A 17,169-nucleotide genomic window follows, 5' to 3' on the forward strand; every position below is an offset into this window, starting at 1 on the left:
TGGATACCAATAATAATAACAATAAAACACTTAAGGACTGTAGGAAATTTCACAATTCAACTTAAGAGTTCAAATCTCCAAAAAAAATCCAACAATAAAAAAAAACACCAAAAAAACCCAAAAACTAAACCCGAAACACAAAAGAAAACCGTGCAAATAGTTTTGAATGAAACTCAAAAGAATTCCCATAGAGATGGTGTCAGGCTTGGAACTGAACCGGATGTATGCTTGAGGAAATACTCAATACCACCATAAATTAGTTTAAAAGTAAAATTGGGATGAAGAAATAAAGGATTTCTGAGGTCTTATGGTGAAACTTGAACATGAGAGTATTGTTCATCAACAGAATAAAAATAGAAGTATTGTATATATATATTAAATAGTAAAGCTAGATTATCTTAGAAGAATATTATTTGGATTTATTTTCTTGTTTTAAAGCACAAACTTGGAGTCTGAAATAATTCAGAGATTTCATTGCACCAAAATAAGACTGGCAATCAGTAAGCAATTAACCATTCTTAAAACAGCTATAAAAACTGAAATACATTTTGCACTTCCATGAGAGTTAAAAATATTTTTCTACAGCTTATCATGAAACAGATGTCTGAAGCTACACTAAGTAGAAAAGATTGGATATTTAGAAAATTTCGTAGATTTGCCTTCTTTAGAACTTGCTATTAGAAAATATGGTTTATGCACTGGAATAATATAAAGCATTACATCTTTGCATGACTATGAAAATGGTAGCTGAAGCAGGCAACTATCATGTAAACCAAAGGACTTTTGTTCTTAGTGATACTGATCCTCAGAGTGGGTTTGAATATAATTCTGAGTCTTACACTTTAAGAGCAGAAAATATTCTGGATGTAGTCTGTTGTTAAATACTAACAAAAAGTACGTTGAGTGAAAATTATATTCCTTTCTTAAGAATTTTTATATAGTCACACTGTTTACTCATTTCAGTACTCTCAAGTCATTATGGTAGTGCTGGGTTAATTCTTGATTCAGATGTGGACAGAGTAATTCATTGATCAATGGACATAATGTCCTTGTTCATATGAATCAGAAAGGGCTCCACTCCAGAATGTATACCAGATTTGGATGGCTAGGATTTTAATGCATTTTCACATTTTAATGTATAATCTGAGCTGCTGTGGCATGGAAGTTCTAGACTTGGGAAATAAAGCATACTGTGTGGTGCAATACCTTTAGGAACAGTTTCTCGATATGGCATATTCAAAGAAAAATGTTTTGCAGAAATTATTATTGCTAAAAGATAGAAAAAATAGAAAGATTACTTTAAAAATACAAGCTGGATAATTTAAACAGTCAGCATGAACTGTAAGCCTTAAGCAGCAGCAGATGCCTGTCAGTTCTGATCTATCTTTACACGCTGGCACACAGCTAGGACCTTTTGTCAATAGTTCAGGAGTTTATAGTTAATTTTCATTTAAGAGTAATCAAGCTCTTTAAGACATAAAATCTGAATTTGTTCACTCTACAGGAGATCCATGTGATTTGTAGAGGCTACGAACTTTGCAAAAAGGTTTCTAGTTCTTATCTAAATTGAAGATAATAGGGTTTCTCTTGTTAATCAGGAAACTAAAAATAAGCTTTTCAATTTATAGGGCAGAATTCAGCAAATAAATTGATATATGAATTTGAAGTTATTAATATCAGTTAGAAAAGCTGACTTTCTGAGTGTCTCTGCAAACCTTCCATTATTAAAACAAAATTTAGCTGTCTGTTGCAATGGAAAGGTAGGTCAGGATTTGCTGGTACCTCTGCTAATGGTGTTGGCTGTAGTAACAGGGGGCTCTAAGGGAAAGAACTGCCTTCTTTCTGGCTCATGTAGTAGTCAAGACTAACCTCATACCGAGGAGCTTCTAATAGGAAAGAAGGGAAGCCAAGCGTAGGGGAAAGGATTAATAAAGTTAGAAATACAAAATAGATTATATTTCTCTTCCAGAGCAAGATGCCAGCCTTGTTTAGAAGGACTTTTTTTTCCTCTAGTCTATTATGACCACATAGAGGAACTTTTAAGAGAGGTCTCCTTCAGAACTTACTGAAAAATGTAAGGCAAAACAGTTTGTCTGCATTCTTCAAAGACAGATGAAATTTGCAAGAGGTTAGCATGTTATTTTTATGGCATGCAATGGTAATTTCACTACAATGTGAGTAATAATTCTTGAAAAATAAAGGAGATTCCTTCTGATAGAGAAGAGTAGAATAGATAAGATGTTCAGATAAAAGCCTTAAAAAAATGAATAGTATTAGGAGCAGCACTGCTGAAACTAGGAAAATAAAACATGTAACCTTAATGATTTATAATAGTTTCTTAGAAAACTTTATAACAAGAACAGTTTTTAATAAGATGCATTTTTAGGTAAGTGTTTTCCTGACTCTGAATAATTAGAGGTACTTGGGGTGATAAATGGTGTTAGCAACCGACTGTGCACAGTTTGATATCATGTCTCACTGCACTTACTCCGAGTTGGCTGTTTGCATGCTCTGCTATTGGGGGCACAAGAAATCACTTAAGTAAGTAACTGTTATCCCATACTGCAGTGATGGCTTTCTATGTATTCCACTATTGAGAAAATCTGCTGAGCTGACCTCAGTTTTGATGCAATGCTCAATATCACAACGAAGCTTTTTCTGACAATGACCCATCAGCCATATTGCACATTTGTCAGCTCTCTGATTTTGTTTTTCCTTCAAAGCTAAAGGACTGGCAGTGCTAGCACAACCAAACTGACGCTGACAAAACACCGCTTGGCCAACATATACACAGTGATTCCTGATAATGAATTATAATTCTTTACACTATTTTTTCACTTATAATGTGGGTCACAGGAAGACAGCGGATCACCCACAGCAGTAAGCACACCAGTTTGGTGTCCTCTTTTTCCTCCTGCATTAAACTTACCTTAGGGAGGATGGTACTTTGTGAACAAGCATAGGAGGCTCCCCCACATCTGCCTTCATATGGCAATGGATTTTAAGTTTATTTAAATGAAATTCTGGACTACATCTTATAGCACTTCCCTTACAAAGTTGGTAGGGTTTTTTTGAGACAAACTTTTTGTCCATCTCTAGCCTCCCTGCTGCTTACAATAATAGAATACAAGGGATATATATTTCTGATGCAATTCACTGATAAGTTATGTTCTCATTTCATATAAGTTCTCTTGTTGATCTGTCTCATGACTATGAGAAAGCCAATCTCCAAAATATTATTCACAGCAGGTTTTTTATACTTCTTCGGGAACATTGTGAATAATACTGGAATTGAGAAAGAAACTTCATATACATAGATAGATACATAGATAGATAGATATGGATTATGCGCTTTTCAGGATATTTGTTTGATACTGACTTCTTGAAAATTGCTAACATAAAGGAAACATTTTGGCTCCGGGGGGAACAAGAAATGCACAAAAGGCAAAGGGAAAGACTAGCAGTGAGTAGTTTCAAAGAAGTTAACATTGATCAGTTGGTAATGAATTAGGAAAAAGCTATCCAGACAGAGACCAGCAGCATTACACAGCTGTGTTAAGGGCTGAAAGCCTTACATCAAATGGCGTCCTAGGCTCTAAAGATACTAAAGGATAAAAGGAAATGGGTTATCAGCCTGATGAGAGGGAGATACAGAAGGAAGGAGAATTATGGCAGCAAGAGAACAGTCAGGTTCTTACAGGCAAAGGTAGGTATTAACTGACCTGAAAGGAACCTTAAAATTGGTTGCAAGGAAAGATTAGCATGTAGATAGGGAGAAATATGAATATGAAAAATTACTTTTTTACATCTTAGCAATCTATGCTTTATATCTTTCGTTAAAAGAATAAATAACTTTGCTTTGAAAAGACTCTTCTTGAGTCACTTTAATCAGTTGCTGTCACAGACTGATGAGGGATAAGGACTTTTGGCTGCAAATTTAGTCTATCATATCAACATGGTTAGCAACTGCAATGCAGTGAGCGAATTGGAAGGTGAGAGGGCTGCCTCATTTATCCAGAGCAAGCTACAGGCAGGGAGGCCTTGTCACCCAAGTGCATTCGTGATGGACAAAAGAAAGGCTTTATCTGTATACAGGACAGAAGGTAAGGAATGAAGAGGTTTTGGGAGGTTTTAATTTGGTTGGTTTTCTTCCCTTTTCTCCTTTCTTCCACCCCCCACCCCACCCCTTTTTTTGGTGTTCTCTTTTTTTCTGTAAATGATGAATACTGCAACAGCATTTGAGATTCCTGTCACCTCTTTATCATTGAAGGAACTTTTTGAAAGGCATAATTCACTGCAACTGCCTTCAACAGTTCTTGTTCTTGTTGTCTTTATAGCTGTGAATTCCTGTCAGATTTTTGTGATATAAAAGGTAGAAATCTCTATTTTGTTGCCACGTCCTTTTTAACATAGGTTGGTAATTTAATTCTTAATTCTTTAAAAACAATGGTATAGAGCATCATAAATATTCTTCGGCTACATTATGTCTGCTGAGATGCTTAAAAGAGAAAAGTAGAGACAACTATAATAGTCAATTCAGATATTCAAAGCTTCCTTCTTAAAAAAAAGAGAACTTCATAAGAGGTACTTACGATGTTCTTTACTAATTCTTCTGGGGATAAAAACACTCTGTGAAGGTTACTCAAGCTTTGCAGAACTACAAAATCACAAAGTTCTTATCTCATAAAATAAAAACCATCTATCCAAGGCTTTTATGAAAGGCTAGTGACTGAGGATATTGATGTTTTTGATAAATGAAATGCTCCCAAACCAGCTCATCCCAACATGACTCATCAGACTGAGACTTTATATAAACAAGAGGTTCCCTCAGGATTCAAACTTTCAACTGGATGATTAACTGTCAGAGCTAAAAACTCAGATTCTCAACACAGAGAAACTATAAGTTTCAAATTAATGAAGCAATCATTCCCTTAGATGACTTTTAACATTGCAGCAGGATTTCAGCAAAAAATGTTCTGATAGATGTGGTGATACCTTTTCCATTACTCATTTGAGCATAGCTGCTAGATTATGTTATTATGGACTTCAGAGAATACTAGTGTCCCTGTTTGGAGAAGTAAAAGGCATTATTCAAGTGGGCCATACTCAGAATAATTAATTTACTTGTCTTGTTAGTGTTCCACAAATCCTTATTCCATCTTTCTTATATTTATCCAAATTTGTTGGGGTCTGCAGCGGGTCTGCAGACAAGTTAGTTGACTTCAAAGACTTAGCTGTGTACCTTTAAGACAGCCACAAATTGTCAGGTATGTAAACAGGATGTGAAGAACCAGAACTTAGAACCGCAGCATACAGGCACCTACAGCAACAGCAAATAGCAAGCAAGAAGAAGGACACAAAAACCAATCAGGGTCTGACACATGTACTGTCTAAGATATATAAATAATTTGTATATACAATAAAGGCCGAACCCAGTCATGCAGATGTAGTGTTTTTTCAGTCCGCCTCGATCTGCGAGTCTTTGAAGTCAACTAACTTGTGTGCAGACCCACTGCAGACCTCAACACACATTGGCTACAAAATTTTGAGAGCATGCTTAGATACCCAGATGGATGATAATATCCTCAGTGAGACTGAGTATGTAAAAAGCCAGAACTGTGGGTTTTGGTTTTATTGCTGTTTTGGGAGTGTTTTGAGTGTGATCTTAGGGAAATCAAAAGGTTATCCTGTGTTAATATTATGGGCCAGTAAGTTATCTGAGTGTTGTTTACTACGGTCTCAGTGAAGAACACTTTGTACGTGAACTTTCTGTACACAAAAATCAGAGAAGGGCAACAAAAATGAATAGGGCCAAGAACTTTCAAGTGAGAATGGATTGCATTGCTCAGATTCACTTTGTTCAGAAGGAAGAGGTGATGTGGTAGATCTATCATTTTTAAATTAAGGGTAAATTCAGATAAATATAATGTTTAGATATAAAGTATCACTAGAAGAGAGGATTATATGAAAGCACTGAAACATCATAGTCCTTTGGTTCAGGATGGAGAAAGGAATGTAAAATTAACATCTGTTTTAAAATACTACTGTGTAACTTTAAATGCCTAGAATATAAAAAAGATTAATGTGAACTTAAATATTAACTGTTGACTTCCATGTTACTTGTTGAAAAGGTAAGTCTGTGCCTAAGAGTTCTTTTCTAATCAAAATTAGCTGTAGTTTTGAATTTATTTTTTTTTTTTTTCTCAACACATTCCCATTCGCTCTGAGCTTTCTCTCTGACTTATTTTGGAAGGAAAGGTTTCTTAGCCTCAAGATTAGAAAATAATTTTGCTTTACTTACAAATTCTGTGTTAACTTTCTGCAAGAAAACTCCTGTAACATAAAACATGAATCATCCTAGAACATGATACCAGTTTTTTTATATCCTCGTTGCAGTCCCATTTCAGTTGGAATGGGAAAAAAGCTACCAAATTCTGTTGCTTTTTATGTCAAGTTTTGTGGCTAACATGAATACAGTTAACAAAATCTTTTATTTATATCAAAACAGTTCCTTTCTGCAAGTCAGTTACTGAAAGCTTCTGGGCCTTTCTACTAGGATTAAGCATACATTGTACCAAAGTCTAAGCCCATTTAGAAGTTCATCAGAGACAGCATAGAGTTCAAATGTATTTTGGGGGGCTGGAAGAGATCTCATTGGTCATAATTAAGGATATTTAGTATGCTTGTGATTAGTACCTCTGTCTTCTTTCAGTTTAACGCAGCCCTGATAGTGCTGCTGTGGGCAGCTGAGTGCAAAACCAAATCAGTTAAAGCAATGCATATTAGCCAAAGAAACAGCATGGGCTGTCACAGTTGAGCTGTGTCTTTGAAAGAATTTCTTCAGTACAGCATGCTTAATTTGTTTGTTTTTGTTTTAAAAGGTGTCACACTGGGAGCAAATTAGAATAGGTAAGCCAGAAGCAGAGCTGTGTTTTGGGGAAGAAAACAGCATCTTGGTGCTTCAGCTCTGCTACCTCTCTCAACCCAATGAAGGGTCTCAGTGGTAGCACAGCTCATTTCCACTTAACTGCATCCGCATGGGAGGGATTAAACCTGGGCTATAGAAAAGCACCTCTCATCCAAGATGGGGAAAAAAGGCAGGAGAGACTTGTTCTTTGGGTGACTGCATTGGTACCAGCAGGCTGCATGCTCTTGTTAAGACAGAGCAGGTCAGTGAGCTTGTTTGTGCCATGAAATGTGTGAAGGCAGTAATGTGCAATTGCATTAGTGGCCACAGTGCTAATCCTGACTTTATAGCGATTGTGCTCCAAAAAAAGATGTTTTCAGGATTGTCTGAGAAAAATGGGCATTAAACTGGTGTCTTCTTCGCACTTCAACTTGAAGTAAGCCCAAATGCAAGACACAGGGACACCCTGTTTGTTCCAGTCCGCACAGTAATAGATAGCATTATGGCGACTCCTTAGTATGTGATGAAAAGCTGAAATTCTGCAATATTAAAGATGATTGCAATGGAGAAAAGTGTGCAATATAAGGAGTGTACATATTTGCCAGGTGTTTTAGAATATCAAACCTAAATATGCCCCAGTTAATCCAGAACCCTTTCAACATGTTGGGTAAGAGCCAGAACCACTGTCTGGTGTGCAACCATGAACACATTTCAATAGGATCAACAGTGGGGAATTCACACTTCTTTGTGCCTTGTGTCACAGAAAGAAGCTTCCCCATCAATGCTTCAGCTGCATTTGTGCTTTGGACAATGAAGGTACTAAAGGAATTATCAAGAAATAGCCAATATGCTCTAAATTTATGAGTCCTTTGCCCTTTTTTCTCGTGAGTTTTCTCTTTCCCTGCCAATGATCTCAGAAGGTATCAAAATGAAACAGACAAAGAGAGGGAGAGAGAGGCCTATGCAGTACAAGGCTATCGTAACTTACAACAAGGTTATAATATGCAGAACCATTACTTAACATATGCTGCAATATTCATTGCCACTGCTAGGAGATCAGTGTAAGACAGATAAAAGTAAATATGTTTTTGCACAGTGGGTAGGGAACTTCCAGAATTCATTGCTACAGGAGCCTGGGTTGACAGTATAAGCAGGTTCAAAAAGATATTAGAGACATTCATAAGCAGCATGTCAGAATGCTAAGGAGATACCAAAGAGAACAAGAGATGCCCTCCAACATCCCTGTTAGAATGATTGTGGATGCTGGCAGAGAACAGGGGGAACAGACTGCGGGAAATGGCCACACTCACTTGCTTTCCTTAAACAGCCACTTCCCTTGCCACTGACCACAGCAGCATGCGGGCCTGGGCGCATGAGCATGTCTCATGTTCTTAGCTCACTTCTGCCTAACTAACAAATTGTTTGGACCAGAGCATCTCAAAGCTTCTCAGCAGTGCAGGCAAAATTTAATTTGGTGGCTATGACAGAATTGCTTCTTTAGGCACCGTCCCCCCTGAGAACAGTGAGATGGAGTCAGAGCTATGGCCAGCCACCGTGGTGTGTTGACTGTGGGTCAGCTGCCCAGGAATTGCCCTGCTGCTGCCACTAAGCCAGTGCGGGATGGCTTAACATTAACTGTTAATTAGCAGCTTCCCTGACACCCAGAGAATGTAGATCCGCCTCTCTCTAAGCCATGAATTTTGTGGCAGCATCATTTTGCAGCCACAACTAAGCACTCTGTATAAGACTAGAGTTAGTATATTACAATGTGACAAAGGTCCCTGAATAATTTATATCTAAAGCTCCATTTCATACTTACTTGTTATCCTATGGGTTTTCCCCTAGGATATGCCATCTAATTTCAATTTAAAATGTAAGTTCCATAAATTACCACTGCACAGAAGTTGCTTTAACATGCCATTTATGAAGATAATGGTGCACATTGTAGCAGAAGTGTTTCAGAGTTTCCACTCCTGGGATTACAGATTCACAATAAACTGATAAATGGAAAACAATGAGGAGTTTCCTAGAAAATTGAACAAATCCACCTTAACATATCAAAGCAAATCACACCTTAATGTTGTGAACTCTGTAGGGCAATGTTTCTGCAACAGCACGGACATCTAGATTCCCTGTTCACATTAAGCAGAAAGGAAGGATGTATATTGTCTGGCATGTTTTTTTAGATACCAGTTCTTTAAAGTCCACTCAGGAAGAGTATGAAGATATATTTATGGTATGGTAAAGTAAGGCCCATTACACCAACAGTTCTTAATCCTTGGTTTAAAATTATGTGAATCTTTATTCCCTTAGTATATGTTTTTCTGAAAAAGTCATCATTTTGGAGAATAGCCAGTCTAGCTAACAACTTCAACAACAATTTAACAAGGTGTCATCCAAATGTTACTAAAATATGTATAAATCTCTACTATCTTTGAAGAAAAAAATGTTACAGATTTTTTACTTAAAAAAATAATATAAATTAAGTGGCATTAAGTACATTTCAGAAAAAAACCGCTTTTTTTACATGTCTTGACTAACTTAAAATCATGTCATTGCAGTCATTAGGACTATTTGTCTGCAGGAGGCCACAGTTTGACAAAATGTCTCTCCTTAGGTATTTAGATTTAATTCTTACTCTTAACACTTACTATATTTAATAGGCTTTAAAAGCTGCTTAAATTAATGAAATTAAATATTTCTTGAGTAAAACTAGCAAGTAATTTGGCATCTACTGATGTTAGAACAGCATTTTATATTTTGTTTTATTACCTAGCCATACTAGTGCAGACTTCAATTGGAAAATATAATGTAACATTCTCCTGCCAAATAAGCGTGCAAATCCAGAACTGCTTCTGACTGAAATGACTTAAGTAGTGTACCCAAAAGAAATTGATTGATAGTTGGACTGTGGTACACAAAGCTACCAGATACAAGTAATGTACAGTGGATCCCCAGGCTGTATATATCTTGCTTAAGTGACTGGTATCTAAGGGCCCGAGATGCTCTGTCTGCTTGTGAGAGTCAGGATTCAGGTAGCCAACTTTTCATTCCCAGTCATGGACCAGTCTTTTTGGTGATTGCTCTCACGTAAACTTGAAAATGGATCTTGTTATGTGTAAGTAAAGACCGCACACCAGTAATAAATACATGCTGGTGTCTGTTAGCCAAATCTCATGAAGTGTGGAGTTTCTTGAGTCTTTAGGAAAGAGGTATCACTTGCCAGTGGGAAAGTGGGAATCTGCAAGGCTGTTGGTTCCCTTCCCTGCAGTGCCCTTAACTTGCCTAGGGGGTTATCGCTGTCAGTGCTTTGCCTTTGGCCTGTTTGATGTGAGTTAATGGGGCAGAAGAGGAAAGGTTTCACAAAAGTAGGATATCCAGGATTTTAAGTTGCATCTTTCATTGTTTGTGATAACATGTGTAACAAGCAATTATTTGAGGGAAGGATGCAGAAAGGGTGGAAAAAGGGATGGGCTGTGACACAGTGCCGCAACAGAAATAAATTTAGATTGTGTGTAAGATGTGCTACTTTGAGACTGATATGCCTGGTTGAGGAAAAACACCCAGTGCATGCAAGCGCACTTGTGAATGTGAATGGCCTAAATAATTTTAGAATCCATTTACAAACCACTTACATATACCTCAGCCTGCTTGCATGATTTCTGATGCCTGTCAGCCACACAGGACCATATTGCTCATCACACCAATGGAAAGCTGTTTTCACTTAGCTTGCCAAGCATCTTGTTGAACTGTGGGTTCTGAAACCTCGCGAGAACTTTTTTTTTTTTTTTTTTTTTTTTTTTTAATTTAGGAAAGATCTTGGCCTGTTCCAGTATTGTTCTGCTTCCTTTTCTGTTTCTCTTCTTTTCCCTGCTTGTTTTTTTTCACTTTCTTTAGTAGTTCCCATCTGGGACAGCGAGTTTGTAATAGTGACAGTTCATTATTCAGTAACTCAAACAATCATGTAATATTCTTTGATGGCAGGTTACCATTTGTAAGTTTCTGACGCTACTGTTTCTGATGTATTATGTTGTATATACATGTTTCATGTATCTGATTAAATGCATTGCTCTGGATCCAACAGGCCAGAACCAGTACTATGGACAAAGGACGGTGGAGAGCTACCAGATCCAGAGAGAATGGTTGTCAACGGCAGGGTCCTAAGCATCAGTTTCCTAAACAAAACAGACAATGGCACATATCGATGTGAAGCAAAAAATCCTATTGGCCGAAACAGCACAGAATATGTCCTGATAGTACATGGTGAGTGTGTTCTCAATAGTTTTTTGATGCATTTTATGCATACGTAGCATTTCAAGACAATACAATCAGTTGCTTTTGATCATTACCAAAAAAATAGGATGAAAAAGCTGGAACTCTAATTGCACTTTTATTGATGCTATCATCTAGCTGTGGGGAGTGTGTTTACTTCCTTTTATTGGCATGCCTCTCTTCATACAGTTTAAGCAAAATATAGTCACTTATGTTGGAAAATTTTTGCAATGTAAGCATGTGTAAAAATCTTCACTATGTCAGAACTGTTTTATAAATACTTGCCTCAGGCACACACTGTTCAGATAAAGCTGGTTGCAAAAGGATATATGAAGAAAAATATGGAAATACCAGAGAGATCGGTGCTTGAGTTTTTTTGTTTAGGTTTTTATAGGCCACCAAAGATAGGACATCAGATACTTTTCTTACACAAGTTACAGCCTGCTACTGAGAAAATCCAGCTTGTAAAGGTTAGCTGATCATCATCTGGCCTATTATGACAGTCAATGATCAAAACTATGTCATGTCCTAATTTCATGATACTTCTAATAAAATAAAAAAATAGGAGGGTTCACATTAAATTTCAGTTGATTTGTTTTCCTTAATTAATTAGGCAACAATATGCGTCACATGGAAAGTATAGCTGGCTTTTACACTGATCATGAAATACAGGAGAAACTATAATGCAAGGTTAGCATTTGTCTTTAACCTGGCTTTGCAATATGGATCTAGCAATCTCAAAACATAATGCCCTCTTATCACAGATATGTATGTGGTAATTCCTGGAAGATTATGAGTTCTGTAATTTGAATTTTAACCTAAGTGAATGTAGAGGTGAAAGCACCACTATAGTTTATGATGGTACTTTTTTTCCCTCTAGATTTTTTAAAAAATGCAACTTCTTGGGACTATGACAAAAGAAACTGAAACAATCTAATAAAAATTGTAGTTTGTAAATAGACATGCAAACTATATAGATTTTATTTGCTTATGATGAATTCAGGCATAACAAAAACATGTTTATTTGATGTTTGTAAGGTCTCAAAACCATTTTTCACTAAAGGTTTAATCTGCCTTTAGGTATTTGGCAGAAAACTTCTAATAAGTGCTACTTTCAGCTTTCAGTAATGAGCTGTTTATTGGCACTGTGGATGAAATGTCATTTATCAAAAGAACCCCTTAGATTACTTTTTGTCTTTCTTAAAGTTCACTATTAGTTTATGTAGGATTAGTGGCACAAGTAAGGAGGAGGTCTTTGCATGAGGAATACAGATCCTGTACTGCTACGTGAGTATTTCTGTATTGAAGACAAACAGAAAAACTAAATCCTTTAACCTCTACTTACATCGATTGCTACAAGAAAAAGAAAAAATGTCTTTTACATCCTGGAGGTGGTGCTGTATTGGTTGTTGGCAGCAGGCACAAAGGGCACTGCCTTTGATGAGGTAATGGCTTCTGCGCTTACCAAATGTTGAAACTTCTGTTTGTGTTTTCTGCCCAAATTATTTCTGTGATTATTTCTGAAAACATAGCTGTTTATAATGGTAGATTTTTCCATCAGTAGTGACTTTGCAATATACCTCTATCAAAGAATATTTCACAATCTCCTATGTGTCTCTCGCATAGTGGCATGCCCCCTGTTGATCTGATTATCTTGCAACAACTTCCTGGCAGTCTGTAAAATCATTCATTATCAGGAAGGCATTCTGTTATGTTTGGCAGCACATTAGGCATGTTATCAGGTTTAGCTTGCACATTGCTGACCTTTTCTGTTATGAGTACCAGAGTTTTCTTAATTGCGTATCTGCAATTCCAGTGTTAGAACTAGAGAAGGTAAATGTCAGGTGCTTCCAAGCTTTCTGAAGCAGAGTACTGTGACAGAGTATGTGATGACGTTTAGTGCTTAACAGCTTACTGCCTTTCAGAGTCGTTAAGTTTAAGTACAGAAGGCACTGACACAATTATTTTATCAAATGTAGCACAATCAGCTGTATAGATCAATTTAAGCAGTCTTACCCCTTCTTTAGCTCATTACATTCGTGAATGTCTCTAGTGAAACAAAATCCTCCCCAAATTATACAATATTCTCTCTCTTTCCCTCTCTCTTTCTCTGGGGGCTAGCAAACCTACTTTTTATCATTTTCTGAGATGTGTTCTTCCATTTAATAGAAGATGTATTTTTTTTTTTTCTATATCTTCCTAAATATATCTGGGAGCATCCTTTGATTTCTCATCCCTTCCCCTGTGCCTAATGTATTGATGTAATTCTTTTGTCCTACCCCTTTGTTAGAGCTGATTTATCATATAAGTATGCCTTCTTACTTGGAATGTTAGGTCTCTAATACAAGCACCTGCCAGATTTAACATAAGGGGAAGTACGTTAGCAAAGATGTGGGAGAGGAGAGGGGAGGAATCTGCATGAGGAGAGAATCTCTGCACAAGAGATTCTTCTAAATTGCAGGTCAAGGAAGTAACGTCTAGGAAAAGTGACGTACCAGCTGTGTAAGGAGTGAGGTGTAAGTGCCCTGAGTGCTAGTAGCCCCAGCCTTAATGGGGCCTCTGGAAGTCCAGCTCCACAGCTGTTAAACAACTGTTTTTCTAGGTAACTCTCGAGCCCAGAGGAGTTGCAGTGATTGAGAGAAAGAATGATAATGACATGCCTAGGTTTAGAGAGTGAGAATGGCTGATGTGTTTTTTCCAGGCAAGCTTGTGTGGGAAGGCACAGAGGACATCAATGGAAGGTATCCTCTGCAGAGGCAGGGACGTGTAACCTGATTCACAGCTTTGCTTTTCTTATCCATACCGTGATTTCCTCTGCGTTTTTTCCTTTTTTCGCTATTACTACAACAGATCTGTCTTTCTCTTTATTAAGTCTGTAAAAGTTTCATCTGGCTTCTATTCCTTTTTTCCCCTATGAAATCTCCCTGTCAGCGGGACTCAGCCTACTAATTCTCTGTTTCTGGTTATCTTCCTAACTCAGAGGAGATTTAAGCAGCTTTAGCACAGAGAAGCTTGCCTAAAAATGGAAGGTATAGTTTGTCATAATTAGAGATTAAGCAAAATATTTATAAATACTGATTTTACAAACCAAGCAAAGAGTGTCTCATGCCTGTAACTGGACAAACCTAGACACAAAATTGTACAGAAAAGTAGTATTTTTCCACTGTAAATGATGATGAGGTAATACTGTTTTGATGTTAAGTGATGGCAGTGGAAATAAATATTGCTATAGGCAGATGAATGGCAATCTGTCTAATATAATTAGTATCTGATAACATAAAAAGTCTTTTAGATTTGCAGTATAATTAAAGAAATCACACTTCAGAGGAATTGAATATATTTGAATCAAGTAAAAGGCATGGGCTATTAAATATGCTCATGCTGCTTTGCTGAATCAATACAGCTGCTACTTTAATTTTTCTTAACTTTTATTATTAATAATAAATGTCAAGAAAATACTTCATGAAGCAGGAAGGTGGGCACAAAGTCAAATATATAGGCAGCAGTACAAAGGCAAGACATGTACTTTGCTCAAACATCTGTCTCATGCAGTAACAAAGGCACAAGCTTTAATGCCTGTAGCTGTTGTCATTTCTGTATTCTAATTGGCAAGCTTAGTGCTTTAGAAGTGCATATTTTGGCTAGATATATTACCCTCTTTCTTTGGTAATAGGCCCCAGGCAATTTTCACTCTCGTCCAATTTATTAAGAATTTTTGTTTACCTTTGTCCAAATACTAGTCGTTAATCATCAGTAAACAGAACTAACTGTCAGACTCATGATGCTCAACCCAAAAACATAGATTCTACTTGTAAAGCTTAGGTAATAACTGCATTGATTTAGCCAGAGTAGAGAAAGGAGGTGGTCCATCATAATCAAAACAAAGACACAGCTGTTATGTGTATAGCACTAGTTCATAACCTCTGGATGTCAGTGCTGAAGACTTAGTTCAACATCAAACTGAGTGGGTGACAGAAGTCCACATCATTGGGAAATCTTCTTAATGGAAACAGCAGCATTTGATAATTTGCAGACCTATTTAAAATACAGTACCTTGGTGAAATATCCTGATCTAAAGACACACATTCCATTAATTGAAATATTAATGGCTATAATGTGTCATTTTTCAGTTATATGTCAAAGTAATATAGAAATTAACATGAATCAGTAGCTGTGGATGGTCAAGGCAGTTCTTACTGTCACAATTACACATACAGTCGAAGGTGATTAAGTCAGAAATTCAGTATCTCTGGAGAATAAAAAGTGGCATAGCATATTCCCTTGACTTCAGCCTTTCAAGTATTTTGTATTTCTTTCTTCGTCAAGCTACTTTTTGCAAATAAAGGCAATTGAAAGACCGAGTCACATCCTCGTTAATATTTTGAAATGTACTTTCAAGCAGAAGGTCTCCTACAATGAGTAAGACCAAAGGTCCCACTGCACCTTTATTTGGACTATTATGTATTTATCTTCCACCTGCTTGTCCAGTCCCATTTCAAAACATTTATCATCTTAAGTTTTCACAATAACCTGTGGCAACAAGTTTCTGAATTGAATTATGTGCTTTGAGGGAAAAGTATTCTCTTTTGTTTGTTTAAGCCTGCTGCTTGATCTCTTCACTTCCCAACTTTCCAATTTATTTGACCTCTTTTGCTGTTTGTGCTATAAGTATGCAGTTAAAGTAACTTTTTAATTTTCATGCTGCTTCCCTTGAACAGATTCTGAAGCATTTCCACCTCGCTCTCAATTTCTCACTAATTACGATCTTGGACTCTTTATTTCCTGGGTTCCCATCCCCTGTATCCACTCTTCTTCTTTCATGGTCTCTTTTTCACCTTTTTCTTCCTTTTTGGTCTAGCAGTAAATCTCTGTGATAGAGTCTTCTCCATACCTGGAACAGCACTATGCCGAATTTGCAACAGACGGTTTATTACCTCCAGCCTCCAAATACATTTACAGAGATTCACCTTCTCTGGCCACCCATAATTCTAGCACTGTACTTTTACTTCCATACAAGTTTCTTTTCAAATTAGTAGAAAGTCTGTGGTATCCAAAACATGTCTGAAATGAAATAAACTCCATTATCTCTATCTGTTCTAGATTCCTTTATCTTTGTCTGTTTGTTCGCCCACTATCACACTTCTATTGTGTTGCATTATTGTGATGTTCTCATAGGCGCCTTCTCTCTTTCCTTTATTTCTGTAACTCACTTGCGCACATCTTTCACTCAATGAAAGTAAAAACTAAGTAGAACAGAAATTTGAAATAAAACTGAGAAGGTGGTATTTTTTTCTGTTTTCTTTCAAAGCTGAGCTTACCTGATAGGCAATAGATCTCATGGCTTGCAAATATTTTCATTATAAGCCTCTGATAAATCTTGTGCACTGTTTTTTGACATTTTATCCTCATGAAAGTATATAAAAAAAACCACATAAAAAGTATTCACTGGAGGGGTGGGAGGGAGGTGGGAAGGAAAGGAACCAGCATCCATGTGAAACAGCACACTCATCAGTAGTCTAGTTGCCCTCTGTTTTGGCGTGAAGACCCTGGACATTATGGTAGCAGGACAATTTCTGAAGTTTTCTCCTTTATAGTTTCCGAGTTGAAATGTCTCATTTACAGACACATTTCAGAGAAAAGACTTTTTTGCCTATGGGAAAAATCCTACATTTTGAGTGAATAAAGATTGGGCTTTGCGAAAAGAGAATTGAGCAGACCCATAGTGTAATGGAACAATAAGAACATGTATAGCTAAATAGAGGGTGTTTTTAGTAAAAGAATAATCTTCCCATTACAGCAATCAAGACATATCAAGTATATGAGGCCCAGAAGACTGCTTAGGACTTCATTTGAAATTCTATACATGTGAATGCCTATGCTTTTTGGTTTTGAGATTTTTTTCCGTGTTTGAATTAAAAGAAAGAGAATATCTCAGATTTGAGTCCTTAAAACAGAGGTGAAAAGTCTCTCCTATTGCCATCTTATAAAGA

General features: G+C 36.9%; 1 protein-coding gene across 3 annotated transcripts in view; it reads left to right on the forward strand.

Annotated features, from left to right (window-relative positions):
• The window catches only part of CADM2 (cell adhesion molecule 2), a 689,497-nt gene that overhangs the window by 604,645 nt on the left and 67,683 nt on the right, over positions 1 to 17,169 (forward strand). For all 3 annotated transcript variants that reach the window (XM_080376574.1, XM_080376575.1, XM_080376573.1), the window contains one exon: positions 10,992 to 11,170. In XM_080376574.1, the coding sequence (XP_080232700.1) occupies positions 10,992 to 11,170 (179 nt within the window). The remainder of the gene's footprint in view (positions 1 to 10,991; positions 11,171 to 17,169) is intronic.

This window comes from Falco punctatus (genome assembly GCF_963210335.1).
Source record: "Falco punctatus genome assembly, chromosome: 2".
Classification (NCBI taxonomy): Eukaryota; Metazoa; Chordata; class Aves; order Falconiformes; family Falconidae; genus Falco; species Falco punctatus.